Source organism: Accipiter gentilis, chromosome 34, assembly GCF_929443795.1.
Source record: "Accipiter gentilis chromosome 34, bAccGen1.1, whole genome shotgun sequence".
NCBI classification, from domain to species: Eukaryota; Metazoa; Chordata; class Aves; order Accipitriformes; family Accipitridae; genus Astur; species Astur gentilis.
The window spans coordinates 10,723,284-10,737,233 of NC_064913.1; the positions used below are offsets into that span (position 1 = coordinate 10,723,284).

General features: G+C 38.2%; 1 protein-coding gene across 6 annotated transcripts in view; it reads left to right on the forward strand.

The window, feature by feature from the left end:
* Positions 1 to 3,165, forward strand: part of TMTC3 (transmembrane O-mannosyltransferase targeting cadherins 3) — a 35,754-nt gene extending 32,589 nt beyond the window's left edge. For all 6 annotated transcript variants that reach the window (XM_049792428.1, XM_049792427.1, XM_049792429.1 and 3 more), the window contains one exon: positions 1,218 to 3,165. In XM_049792428.1, coding sequence (XP_049648385.1) covers positions 1,218 to 2,038 — 821 coding nt within the window. In that variant the 3' untranslated portion in view covers positions 2,039 to 3,165. The remainder of the gene's footprint in view (positions 1 to 1,217) is intronic.
* Positions 3,166 to 13,950: the final 10,785 nt, after the last annotated feature.

Consider the following 13,950-nt stretch of genomic DNA (forward strand, 5'->3'; position numbering starts at 1 on the left):
ATATCTATGTTTTGCATTTATATTGATGGATTTCATTCTTTGTTGACTAAAAAATATAGCTGACTTCTGTGGGCTTTAAATCTAGCCCTAGGAAATGTGAATGTTTTCATAGGTTCCTCTGTAATACTGCTAATTAGGATGAATTAGGTCAGATTTTCATGAGTTTATTGTTTTCATATGTATACCTTCTAGCTGTATGGGTAAGTGTAAGCCTTTTGTGAATTCAGGCTGTTGCAAAGAGTGTTTGGCAAGTGACTAGTAAGGTTTGTTTCCCTTTTGTTAGGATTGTAAACTACCCCTAAGAAAGAGATAATATGGAGTTGATTGGATCTGATGCAAATGGATTATTTCCATTTCTTCTCACATTGTAAGTTAGGTAGTACAAGAAGTGCCTTGTTTCTTGTCTGTAGAAGCACAAGGTACTTCAGACAAGCAGAAGCATTAGCTATCTACTATTCAGTTATTCATACTGGAAGGTGCAGCACTGTTTAAGGAGGTAAAAGAAGGTGGTTAAAATCAGCTTCCTGCTCCCCCATCCTTGAGTAAGTTTGTGCCTGGAATTCCTTACTAAAATATGTTCACTGGAGTATTCAGAAAAATAGCACAGAATACAAGCTAGTCTAGCTAATCCTGGTATTAACAGACAAGATTATTTTATTGTATCTTTTTCAGACTTTGAGGCAAATTAACATATGGGAGTTATAGATTTTGTTGGTTTGGTGTTAGAAGATATTTTAGCCTGGCTACCTCTGAAGTCACCCTATGTGATCTCTGTCTTTAAACTCTTTCAATCTATCTTTAACAAAATGAGATCTTCCACTCCAAGTTTGCCTCTCTAAGAGCTGGTTTGTCAGAACTGATGCCTTCTCTGCATTCCATTTGCTCAACCATACATGAAAATAACTTCTGCTAAACTTGTAGAGACACCTTTTGCATCTATTATACCAAACCTAATTATAATTCAACAGATAATAGAATAATGATGCTGACTTTGGCTACGAGTCATCTGTAAGTAGTTTCATTCTGTAAAGAAGGTAGATGTCATTTACTTTTTCTGTTACACAACAATGATAAAAAGTAGCATTTTAAACCCTTTCCCTTTTACAGTTGTATTAAAGATGTTACATTTTAATTTATATCAAAATTAGCATTTTACAGGCCTTGTCTAAAAATCCTTCAGAGTAAATCTAGAATTAAATGCATTTTCTGTCATTTAGGTGATGCTCGGCTTAGACCTGAAGCTAAACAAAGGCTGTTACATTATGTGAAAGAAGAACCACAGGATGCAAATGGGTACTTCAATTTGGGTATGCTGGCAATGGATGACAAAAAGGATATGGAAGCAGAGGCATGGATGAAGAAAGCCATAAGGTTACAGCCAAACTTCCGAAGTGCTTTGTTCAATTTGGCACTGCTTTATTCTCAGACAGCAAAAGAATTGATGGCTTTGCCCATCCTGGAAGACCTACTGAGATACTACCCCGATCATACCAAAGGTCTGATTTTGAAAGGAGATATCCTTATGAACCAAAAGAAGGATATCATTGGAGCAAAAATGTGTTTTGAGAAAATTTTGGAACTAGATCCCAACAATGTACAAGGAAAACATAATCTTTGTGTGGTTTACTTCGAAGAACGAGACTTGATAAAAGCAGAAAAATGTTTGGTTGAAACGCTAGCACTGGCACCTCATGAAGAGTATATTCAGCGTCATCTAAACATAGTTAGAAGTAAAATTGCATCACTCGGTGCTACAGAAGAGTCATCGCTTCCAGCAGATGGGACTGCAACTGCAGCTGCAGAAGAAAAAAAAAATTCCTTTCAAAATTTGAAAGAAGTAAAAAATGAGCAGAAAACCACCCAAACAACAGTTGATAACAATAAAGGGCACTCAAAAAATAAGAAACGAACAGAGAAAAACAATATGGACAAAGAGACTCCCAAAAAATCTACAAAAGAAATCAAAGACATTGAGAAAAAGAGAGTTGCTGCTTTGAAAAGACTAGAAGAGATTGAACGTATATTAAATGGTGAATAGTCTTTATCATGTCACAATAGAGTAAGGGGTGAATACTATTTTTAATTCTTGTTTAATACGTGATCCAGCTGGAAAGGGGTCTCAGTGCTTTGAAAATAGAAATAAAGTTGCATATCACTTGGCAAGCAGCAAAAGGCATTACAGTGCTTTATGTGAGAAAACTGCAACTTTTAAATATGATGGGGGGTGGGAATCGAAGGATAAAGAGAATAATCTTAAATGCAGAATCCTAATAGTGAGAAAATAGCACTCAAAAATCACTGGTAGTCAGGGATGTTCAGTAATGCTACTTTCAGAGAATCAGCTCAAGAACTGAATGGAGAATTAATGGGATAAGCCAGACACTGCTGCTTTCCCCCATATAAATCTGTTTGTATTAACATTATCTACATTTCAGTTTACACATCATCAGTTTAAATCTTTCTAGACCTCTGCTATACATGAAAAAGAGTTTATCTTTGCATTATTTGTTTCCAGAACTTAACAAAGTCATCAAAATGCCACTGGTTGTAGTGTAGGAGGATGCAACAACAGACTTAAAATTTTCAGTTGCATTCTAAATATGGAATGATATAGTAACCTTTTAATTGTTCTTTACTTACAATGCTAATGGTTTGTACTGTTTTACCTGATAGAAATCTTATGGTGCTCTTAAGATCTTTAGACTATGCTTTTACTTTTAAAGGAAATGCGTGTTTTTTCTTCAACTGTCTATCACCTGGTTGTTTTTAAAAATGATATAAAAAAGGGTGGTTTTCTCACTTTTTCCCCAGTTCGTTGAATGCTGATAAATGCACTTTTGGTACAGTAACCAGTATGCTATGCAGTAGTCCTTGTTGACTTGTATCAATGGCTGTGGATTGACTCCTTGGTGTGTAGTAAATTCTTCCTTGTTTATAGCAAACTGGCTTTACTATTTCTGTCATTGGAACAGTATTTCTATTCTCATGACTTTTTACAACACTAATGTAAGCAATGATTGCTGAAGGAAGTGTGATAATAATTAAGCCACTGAATTTGGCAATGTTTAACACAAGGAAATGTAGATAGTATCCTTCCAAGTACTAAGTTCTGTTGTTTTGATACTTTGTCATGGGTGTGTGGTTTTTATTAAATATTTATTTTGACTACTAAAATATTCCCATTTATGCTTTTCCACTAACGCATCGTTTTAATTTCTTACATGAAATGAAAATCTTTGCAATTTCAGTGTTGCTTTTATCCTTGTGCAATGCATATATTTTTGTTTAAATATACTACCGATTACCTAAACCTGATGTTTTCCTTAATTATGAGAAAGAAAAGAAGTGTAAGAGCTGGGTTCAGTAATAATTTAATTAATCATTAAATCTGACTCTTACTCTTCATGTTTGGTCTTATTTCATGATGTAGAAGTATTCCTTAGCAACTCTACTGTTTAAACTTAATCCTTTCTGTAACTGCTCAGCTTTCTGCCTCGGGCACTAATCCAGCTGTAAAATGTAGTATTTATCTCTGTGGGAGGGATTTTCAGTGGTTGAAGGCCTTGCACAGACTTTTTCTTTATTATGTATCATTTGTAATGTTACCACAACAATTGCTTGCATGGTAATAACTGGGGGGCCTGGGGGGGAAGTGGGTTTTTAAAAACATGATTTAAAAGCTGCAGACAGGAACAGATACGTGGTGTGCAGCTGTTCTTCATACAAAAGTGTTTAAGTTCTGCTTGTAGTGAAGTGCTCCCAGGAATCTATTGACCACACCTTGAAAATCGCTGTTTTATCTTGTCTGTGAATAACTCGGATACTTGTAGCTAAAATAGCTGGTATGTTGACCTTTATAGAAACTTTAACTTGCATATTAAGTCTTCCGTCCAAACCTTTGTTTTACAAAAGAATTAGTCATTGTTCTGGGTTAAACAAAGGAACATTCATTTGAAAATGGAAGGAACTAAGTAGTAAGAAAAGGTACTTTCTGATGGGGCAGGCCAGGATTCTCCTCTCTCTGGTATCAAGAGCTCCCAGAGTCCTGTTGCCGCAACACTTTTATTCGGTCTGCAAGTTGAAGAGGGGAGTAAAGGCACATTCTCGATTTCGGCGGTTGAGCCTCTGTCACACTGCTCTCCTCTTAACCATCCAAGTAGCTCTTCCTTGGGGACTAGCAAGAATTGTTAGATTTATTGATACTAAGAGGTGCCATCAGGTTTAACCAACTAAAATCATCAGACTAATATAAGCTGAAGGATGCTGGAGTTAAGTCTTTCAGTCTCTTATCAGGCACCATGCCCCTTTTGTCTCTTTTAAAGAAATTTTAGTAAAAACAAGTATTTTGACTAATGTCAGTGTGCTGAGTTGTATTTAGCCTGTTAGGATGTGTCAACCGTATTAAAATTAAACTCACGTGAGAAAAATGGTTCAGTAAATTGAAGTGGCATAACTTCTGAAAAATAATCAAAATAGCATTTGCTCATAGGTAAACTATCAAAGAGAATAATTTTGGCTTTGTCTGCTTGCAGATAGAACAGAATAATCGACAGGCATTTTCCGCTTTCACTTCAAGCTATCTTTTCTCCTCTCCCTGTCATCCTCATGTGCAAGAACAGCATAAATGTCATCCCTTTTCAGAACTCCCCATTTCACTAGTACGCAAGAACTGGAAACTTCCAAGGATGGGACAGGCATACTAAAATAATTTGTAGCCCTCTTCTCATACAATGCAATGGCAGTGGTTGCTGAAGAAACCTGAAGAGATGTCTTATATCATCTTTGCATCCATACACAAATTGTTCAAACCTACATGTACAGCTGCAATAGGCATTTTAAGTGTTATACACATTTGTGCATATAATTTCAGTGCAGATTCATGCATCTTGTCAGATTAATTTTTGGATCTTTTGCAGGTGAGTATATGCATAAAGAGTTAGAGGTAAATACGTGTAAATGTAAGGATTAATTGGATTTGCATGCATATAGTTGGGACAACTGGATACTTATAGGTAGAGCAGTTGCAGAAAGATGAGTGCAATTGTAGGTTAGTCTTTTGAGTATGGAAAATTTTTTGTCTGTATTGCACATGAAACATCCTAGGGCTTCATTTTCTAAGTATTGCTCTTTGCATTACAACCAATTAAAAACATGATCGTTCAGATCTGATTTTTTTTTTTTTTTTTTTTGTCTATTCGTTTTTTATCAGCTCTGTCAGGGAAATAGCTGGGTATTGTGAAGAATAGGAAACCTTTTCCTACAAACAGGCATGTACAGTGTTGGAGAGTGGAGTCACAAAGGATGAAGTGGGACAAATTCTTTTCGATGTGCAGTGCAGTTTGCACATTAGGCAGTACTGGAAGAGATAAAGTCAAGCAGGAGTAAACATAGAGGAAGATGACTGTGAATGGAAGGTTTCATATAAAGAAAAGCAAGAAAACATGCAACACGTGTGTTGCTGGAGCCTTTAACTGAGGGAAATGGGAAGCTTTAGATCTCTGCTCAGTTGTGGAGTTACTGTGGAAAGAACTGCACCTTATTTTGGAACATAACATCATTTTCAGTATATTTAAAAGGAAAATTACATGTAATTAGTGCAGTCTTAGGTAAGTGGGTCTCAGCTTCAACCTGTGAACTAATACCTGTGTAGCTGTAAAACCTACAGGGACTTCTCATCCAGCTCCTCGTTCCCCTCTGGCTCTCTGGCGTGAAGCAGATGGGCTCCGAAGGTCCTCCTGCTCTGAAGGGGACACAGGTTTGTTCTGTGCCCACGAGATGCAAAAGATGCGTGTGTTCTTTGTCTTCCAGGAGGTATGACAGTACGGTTACTGAGTTCCCCCAAAATGGATTTAAACTGCTGACAACAGTATGTTTTATTACTCGGCTGAGCCGTAGGCGTGTGGGGTAGGCAGCCTCAGCTTTAATGGGACTTGGAGCAAAGCACTGACCTGGGAGAAATGTCAATTTTCTGATCGAGGAGTAAGCACTCGCCCAAAGCAAAAACTGCTGAAACGTTTTGGCGCTGTGCGTGCAGGTTGTCCAGCACAACATCTCAGCAGCTTTCCTTTCCTCACAGCTCTCGAGTGTTCCGAGACCAAGGGGTGCTGAGAGCAGCACTTCAGGTGCAGTAGTTCAGCCATCTGCCACTTCGTTGTCAGATGAGGTTTTTGCAAGATCTAGCCGTGCCTCGTAGCTGTAAAGCTGCTCACATACCTTCTTCCAGGGTATGGAGTTTTGGGCTGAACGTGCAGGCATTTGTTCCTTCCTGAAGTTTTCTTTGGACAGACTTGAAGATCAAAACAATTCTGGGAAGTTAGCAGCCCGCCCCAGGCTCTCGCAAACTTTGCATCCCACAAAAGCACTGGGAAGAGTCCCAATTTGGGTGAGTGTACGTGGCTGGGCTTTTTGTTGCAGAGGCTCTGTAATCCACCTCTGCCTGGCAAAATGTCTGGAACCGCAGCAGAACCTGCTACTCCTGTAGAGTCCTGCTTCAGCCACTGCCGTGTAACCAAAATTACGCTTCTCCGACTTTCAGCCTAGGAATCCTGCTTTGCTTAGACAGAAAGCTTGAGAATGGGAAGGCTGGCAGACACCTCTCCTTCCACCCGTCTTTCACCTCACTTCATCTCCACACAAAACTAACACTCTTCGTATAGTGTTTCAACCGATCGAGAAGAATCTGTCCCCCAAACCTCCAACATAGCTTACAAAAAGGTAAGACGTTCCTGCCTGGGATCAAAATAGCATAGCTTACTCTGTTACGTACATTACTATGCTACATATTTTATTTTTTTAAATAATCCTAGATGGATACCATGTTACAGCATTCAGTGAGTGTTAGTGCAGCTAGTATTCTTTGAAAACTTAAAAACTGCTTTCTGCAGTCTAATATTTAGTGCTTGTCTACAAAAGTGGTCCTGCATGTGGGATATACGTCTCTCTTGCAAGAAGCCAGAAGTTGTTGTGTAAACACATCATCAAACAAAAAGCAATGATGACAAAAACAAAACAAAAAACCCCAAACCAAAACACAAAAAAAAACATCACAGAACTTTCTGCATAATTATCCTGGAATGGGAACAACATAATAAGCTATATAACATTCTCGGGCTAGGAAACAGTTCCAGAAAAACACGTTTAACCTTCCCTGCCACAGTGTCACATTTCCAAAGATTGGTAGAAAGAGAATTGGACTTTATAGGTAGCATATACTTTGAACTAAGGAATTCTGTTTAAAGTAAAATATTAATATAACGTTAGTACTCCAGCATAACGCAAATAACTGTTAGGTGCTACGTCCTTACCAGCGTAAGAAATATACTATCAAAAAAAAGTGAGTAAAAAGTCCCTGTTCAGCTGGTGTCTTCACCGGTGCTTGCAGAACTGTAAATGTCTTTTGTTAAACGTCCATACAGAGGCACTAGCTTTCTTTACGGCAAATTTAGAGGTTACGTGCTCGTGTGGGTGAGCTCGGCCTTTTTCAGATGGGGACAGAAACAGAGAGAGAAATGAAATGCTGGGGTTTGTGGGGCTTTGCATGCCAGACTACACCTTGGCATTGTGGAAACCTGTATATGTAGTTGCCGATATTTTAGTTACTAGTAGGTCAACGTAGCAGACAAATTGGTGTATTTGATATGTTGGAGGGTGATACAACTTACAAGCTTTATACGAGGTTATGAATTCTCTGTGTTTTTTCTACGCTGTAACTGTATGAATGTGAAGCCTTGAAGGATTCCAGGTATAACGGAAGCCAGCGTTAAAGCATGTTGTTCAGATTTCCTACAGCTATTCAGCATATATGTTTGTTCCTTACGTGTAATTATCAGGGAATTGTCTTTTTAAACGCACATACGAAGGTATTTGTAATCATATGTGTATTCATCCGTGCACAATGAGAGTAGGTGGAGGAGGAAAATACAACAATTACAGGATGTCTTACCAAAAGTAGAAGTCATAAATGTTGATTTTTTTAAAATACCATCTTGAACATGCACTCACCTTTATTTCGTTTGCAGTTGTTGACCCAGTCCTACTCTTTTGTTGTGCGCGATCGTCGTTAGAGCGCGATGCTGCGGCGCTGGCTCCCCAGTACCGAGAGCCGGAGGGAGATGGTGACAACTGGTGTTTGCAGAATGGGGCATCGGTGGTTCTCTCTCAGCCTCAAGCTGAGCTGAACGACTGAGGCTTGCTCGTTTGTTTGGGCGCACTGCTCGTTTCGTCTACAGGAATATCAGACGTTAGGGATGACTATCTGGGTTTGCAAGATGTAGTAATTTCTCTGTAAGCGCGTGCCTTCTCGTTAGCGGACAAGCAGAGCGTGGTGATAGTGAAGGCTGTAAGGGTGTAAGCGAGGGAGACCAAATGACAAGAAATGTTAAGTGTTATTGAAATCTAGTAAGATAAAAGGTATGTAATAACTGCTGTGCTCTGAAGTGATGCAAAAAAATATGATGTCTGTTAAAAAAACAAAGACAACAACTGATAAAAGAGCTTTAAAAGGAGCTTCTGAACACCCTTTCTACACTTTTGAATGAGCTTCAAACAGGTCTGGAATGCTGGGTTTTCTTCAGCTCTATACATAAACATTGATCGCTTTTCCAGTATAATAGCTACGAACAAATAAATACAATGAAAGGTATGTGAAAGCTTAAAACTTGTGAAATTCAAATACTGTGCAGAAACATAAAAGAAGCTGAATGGGTAGTATTTCTTTAGATGTATTTATATGAGTGTGTTTGCATGAAGGTAAAGTATAAGCTCTAATGATGAGTATTATTTGGATGAGCCGTACTACATTTCTGCCCCTTACTTGGGTGAATACAGTGAAGGTTTCAGTGCAAATATTTGCATTTAAATTTACCTTTCCAGGGATATTCCTGTAGCTGTTTTTACAGATATTGCAAAATAACTGATTTGCTAGAATATTCATGAAAAGCAAATATAAGGAGCGTAATTAAGGTTTGGGAGTAATTTCCTTCTGATCAATATGCATGAAAAAAGTGTATATTTGAACAAAAATACATGCATTGCACAAAGATAAAAGCAACACTGAAATTGCAAAGATTAAGAAATTAAAATGATGCATAAGGATTTTCCAAGGATTTTCCAATTATTTGCACTGGTTTATTTTGTGATAAAAATAACAAAAGGAGCTCTCTTTCCATTGGCTTCCTTTTACCTTTTGATGATCTTGCTGTCTGTTAAGACCTTTTCCCCTAAAGAACAACTTTTTTTTTTTTTTTTTTTAATTATGAGTACAAAATTGGCAGATGATCCTTCAGCTTACAAACACACAACATATTGTGACCATAGAAAAAAAAAAAAACGTAAACCAGAAAGCAACTGAAATGCAAGAAGACATCTAGGGGGTTTTGTTTTAAAACTTAATAACAAAATAACAAACACTGTTATCTTAGGTTGTCTAGTGTCTGGGTGTCCCAAGAGCCTTTTGGCTGAGGAGGAAATACAGCGAACTTTAACCCATCAATTACTGACCATCGCAGCTTCAGAGTTTAAAAACCTTTTCATACAGTTGTTTTTACTAGTACACTGCTCCTTCTTCAGCTCTAGATGAAACGGTATAAAGGGATTGAAGGTGAGATTGAATTTCAGTAACACGGTCTGTATTTCTTGAATACCTTTAGGTTCTCTTTCCTTTGTTCTCTTGTGTTCTTTTGTTTCTGCAGCACTGGTACTTCCTCGCACTGCCAGTGTTCCAGGACAGAAGGCTGTAAAGAGGAAAAAGAAAAAGGCAAGGAGCTAACTGAAGGGTTTTAAATCTTTATATATGTATTACTCATAAGCATCTTCAGTGTTCTGCTTTTTGCCTTTGATTTAAATATATATTTGTAAGGTACTTATGTGTATAAGTCACTCATGTAAGTCTTTGCTAAAGAACTGCAACACAATTATTTCAACATTCGCTTGGAAGAGTGCTCATTTTGCTTTATTATTGAAAACTATTACTATTGCTATTTGGAACAGCAGAGCAGAAAAATACCTACAGGTGGTGACGACGAAGTTACTGCTTCAGGTTATTACCTAGTATGGAGCAGTTGCATAAATCACACAAATGATCAGCTAAGTGCGGAGACTTACATAAATAAATCTATGGAGTTGTATAATATGTAGAGCATAACACCATGTAACTGAATTTTGCTGTTCTGTCTTGTGATTTGGTTTATTTATTGCTCGGGATCTGGCAGGGGTTTGAGCCGGCAGGGGTTTCTGCTTCCAGGGGCAGCGGTTGTTCAGGCTGTTGTTCATCTGCTGTCCATCGTCACTTCAGAGATGAAGGCTCTTATCTTTGTACTTGACCTCTTGCTAAGTATCTTGGTAAAGCGAGGAGCAGAAGGTAGAGTCAACAAGCTAAACTAGAACAATATTTCAAGAATATTATGATTATATCAAAACCAGCTGATCTATGGATAAGGATGCAATTAGCTAGTGTTGTTCTACATTTCTGTCCTGCATTTAGCTATTTACAGATAGTCTTCCTTGTAGTCCTAGTAGCAACTTTGGTACAGTTTAGGTCAGTAACAACACAAATTGTAAGCAGCAATCCAGGCCGTGCTCTCCGTGTGACAGGATAAATTGAGGTTCTCTGAATAACACCACTGGAAGATGTGGCCTCTGACCTGAGCAGCTTATTATCATGGAAGTATGTGATGATCTAAATTAGGACGTAAATAAAAATGACATTTCCATTCTATTTTCGGGATGAGCAATTAATCATCTAGGGTCTTACATAGTTTCTTAATTCTACTGAAATACAACAATCTTAATAATGTTGCTTGTTAACATTCCTCCAGGCCTGTAATTGTTTTCTTAAGAATTTATTGCTTTTCTGTGACTTCAGAATTAGAGGAAAAAAAGTAATTTGCTTTTAAATGTCAAATCCCCTACTGGCAAATTTTCAATTTTAATTCAGGGTGACTTTGCATACAGCCTGAAGAGCCTTTATGTAGAATTGCACTGAATAGTGCTGTGAAGGCCACGTTTGGAATATTGCAGGTACAACATGACTGGAAAGGGTTAGGAGGAAAAAACCCCATCGTCCAGGATTTTTGAACGCAAAGATACAACCAGTGTGTCAAGACGTTTTCACTCCACAGATTACTGGGTGCCTGAGTACACACTGGAGAAATGCCACTTCCAACTCGCTTTTCACTTCTCTTTTTCTAAGCGTTCTTTTCAGAGACTGAAAGTGGGTTACATAGACTAGGGTCTAATTTAGTGTGGCCGCTCTCAGAAGGAATTCTGCTGTGTACCCAAGGTGGTCGGGGGCTGTAGCATATGATGTGTGAAGAGAGGCTGAAGAAGCTGATTTCATTTTGCCTAAAGAAGGCAAGACTATAGGGGCTTCTTACTGCAATCTTTAACTCTCTGTAGGTATTTGCACAGAAGCTGGAGCCGGATTCTCCTCGGCGACGCACAGCGAAAGGTAATGGACACAAGCTGCAGCAAGGGCAATTCTAATTAAATGCAAGAAAATCATTTTTCTCAGCATTCCCATTTGCAGCTGATCGCGCTATTCAGAGGCGCCTCACCCCTTTGACATATTGCCTGCTCCAGGCTTTTCAGCAGTCACGTCCCTGTGGGAACAGGACTGTACTGGCCAACCATTTCGGCAGAGCTGGAGCAAGTCATTTTGCTGTGACAGATGCCGTTTGGGCTTACTCCAGGTATACACAGTAGAATTCAAAAAGGTACGGAGAAGGATAATAGCAACTGAATTGATCCAAAGGCATTGCAAAGGTCATGCATTACTTATGCAAGGGCTTTCCAGGGAAGGAGATATCCAGGGAAGAATCATGCAGTTTGCAGTAAAGGTGAACAGGAAATGACTTCTCTTTATTTCTCTTAATATCAGGCTGGGGGACTTAAATCAATGGAAACTTTGTTGGTGAAAAGAATGTCTTCACAGAATGCATAGTTAAATTCTAGACTGCATTGCAAGATGTTGTGGTTGCTGCGGTATAAAAGATTCCAAGAACCAAACAGCTACATTGATGAAAGTGAAGATCTATGAAATACCATTAAACAGAAGGAAATAGATGCAACTTCTGGTTTAGGGAGATCCTCATGTGCAAACTGCCAAAATTTGGTAGGATACCAAGAGAAAAAACCCATCATGTACTTGCACTATTCCTAAACTTGTTCCTAAACTCTTCTCCTAAGCACTTGGCAGTAGACACAGTCAGAGACTCCATAGCAAGCTAAATGGACTTTTGGTCTGACCCATGCCATAAGAAATATTATTCTTATCTTCAAAATCATTAGAGAAAAAAGTAGAAAAGTTTTGATTGGCTTAAAATAGAATAAACAATTATCTACTGTAATCCTAGTTTTGGCTATATAAATATAGATGAAGATCTTGTCTGTAATGTTTGTGGATAGATAAGTGTTGTGGGATCTTCAACTTTGGAGGTACAGGCTAGAGAACAAATGTTAAGAATATGGTAAGGCCTGGATTTTTGTGTGCATGCTGGCCAGCAATTTGTTAGTTAGGCTGTGAACTTGCAAAAGGTGACATTAATTAAAATGAATTTTGATAAGAATTGGGGCATTTGAGAGGATCTGGCTGTAAAAAAAAAAAAAGCTTTGTTTGGAAAAAAGCTACAAACTGATTTATTTTTAATTAAATGGAAAAAATAAGTAGGCCCGTTATTCAAATCTGGTTTTGCAAAGGGCAGATTTTTATACACAGACATACTAAGACAGTTAGAAGGATAAATTAAATGTAGAGAAAGGTGGAAGTAAAATACTATAAAGTTCTCTATGTAGATTAAGATGCTATTTTATAGTTGATATAGCAGATGAAGAAAACACTTGATAACATCTTTCTGAAATTCAGCTCTGGAGAGACTAATAGTTAAACTACAAATGACAGGAATTGATGGAGTTACTGGAGGATGGATAAAAACTATCCAAAAGGGAAAGAGCAACAGGCGGCCCTGCAATATTTGGTAGCACGTTAGTTACTAGCAATGTTCCTAAAAGAACTTGGTGAAGACCTTCTTTAATATTGTCAGTAATGGCCCTGGTAGAAATACAGTAAAAAAAGCTGATTGTATGTGTTGATAATATAGATCTGTAAGCATTGTCAATACAGGGTAGGGTATTGCGTAAAAAACACTTGTTAGGACTGGATTAGTAGAAATGGGATGAAATTCAATAATAGACAATATAAGGTGACACATCCTGGTACTGGTATCAAACCTCTGTTGGGAGCTACAAGTTTGCAAAGAACTGGGGTAGAAATGCACTTGGCTGTCCTAAATAATAGCAGGATTATAAATTACTGAAGTCAGTCAGCCACAAAATGAGATGACTGTGTTGAAAAGGTAACTCTAGTAGAAATAGAGATGTTTCTGCTACAAGACACTGGTGATGCTCATCTGGAATACTCACTTAGTTTTGATTACTTACATCCAAGAACCATAAATTCAGACTAAAACAATTACACAAAATCTCTGCTGGAGGAAAGCAGGGGGCTTACCTTCTGCAAAGAGCTTGTTATCTGAGGCTAAACAAGTGAAAAGGGCATGTGGTTATCAAGATATCCAGTAGGAGGATAAAAACTGGAAGAAAAATTACCATTTAGGCTAAAAGCCAATGTTTGTACAAGAACAAAAAGGGAGAAAACAATTATAAATAAACTTGGGCTGGAAATGAGGCAAAAGGCCCAGTCTACTGGAACAATATATCTTGGGGCTATCTTTAAAGGAGAAAGGGAGGGGGGGGGGGGGGGGGCGGGGAGTTATTTTAAGCTAAGGCTGTGAACAGTTTTGAAAGTGAACGCATTAAATGCTACCTGTAATTACAAAGAACTAAGTCTTGTGATCCAGGAGCTTCATTCTAATTTTGTGCTTCCTTAAAACACTCTGAGCTAGGAAATGATAGGAATTTCTAGCCCTTCTGTTTATTTTAGAGCCTATGTTTAAA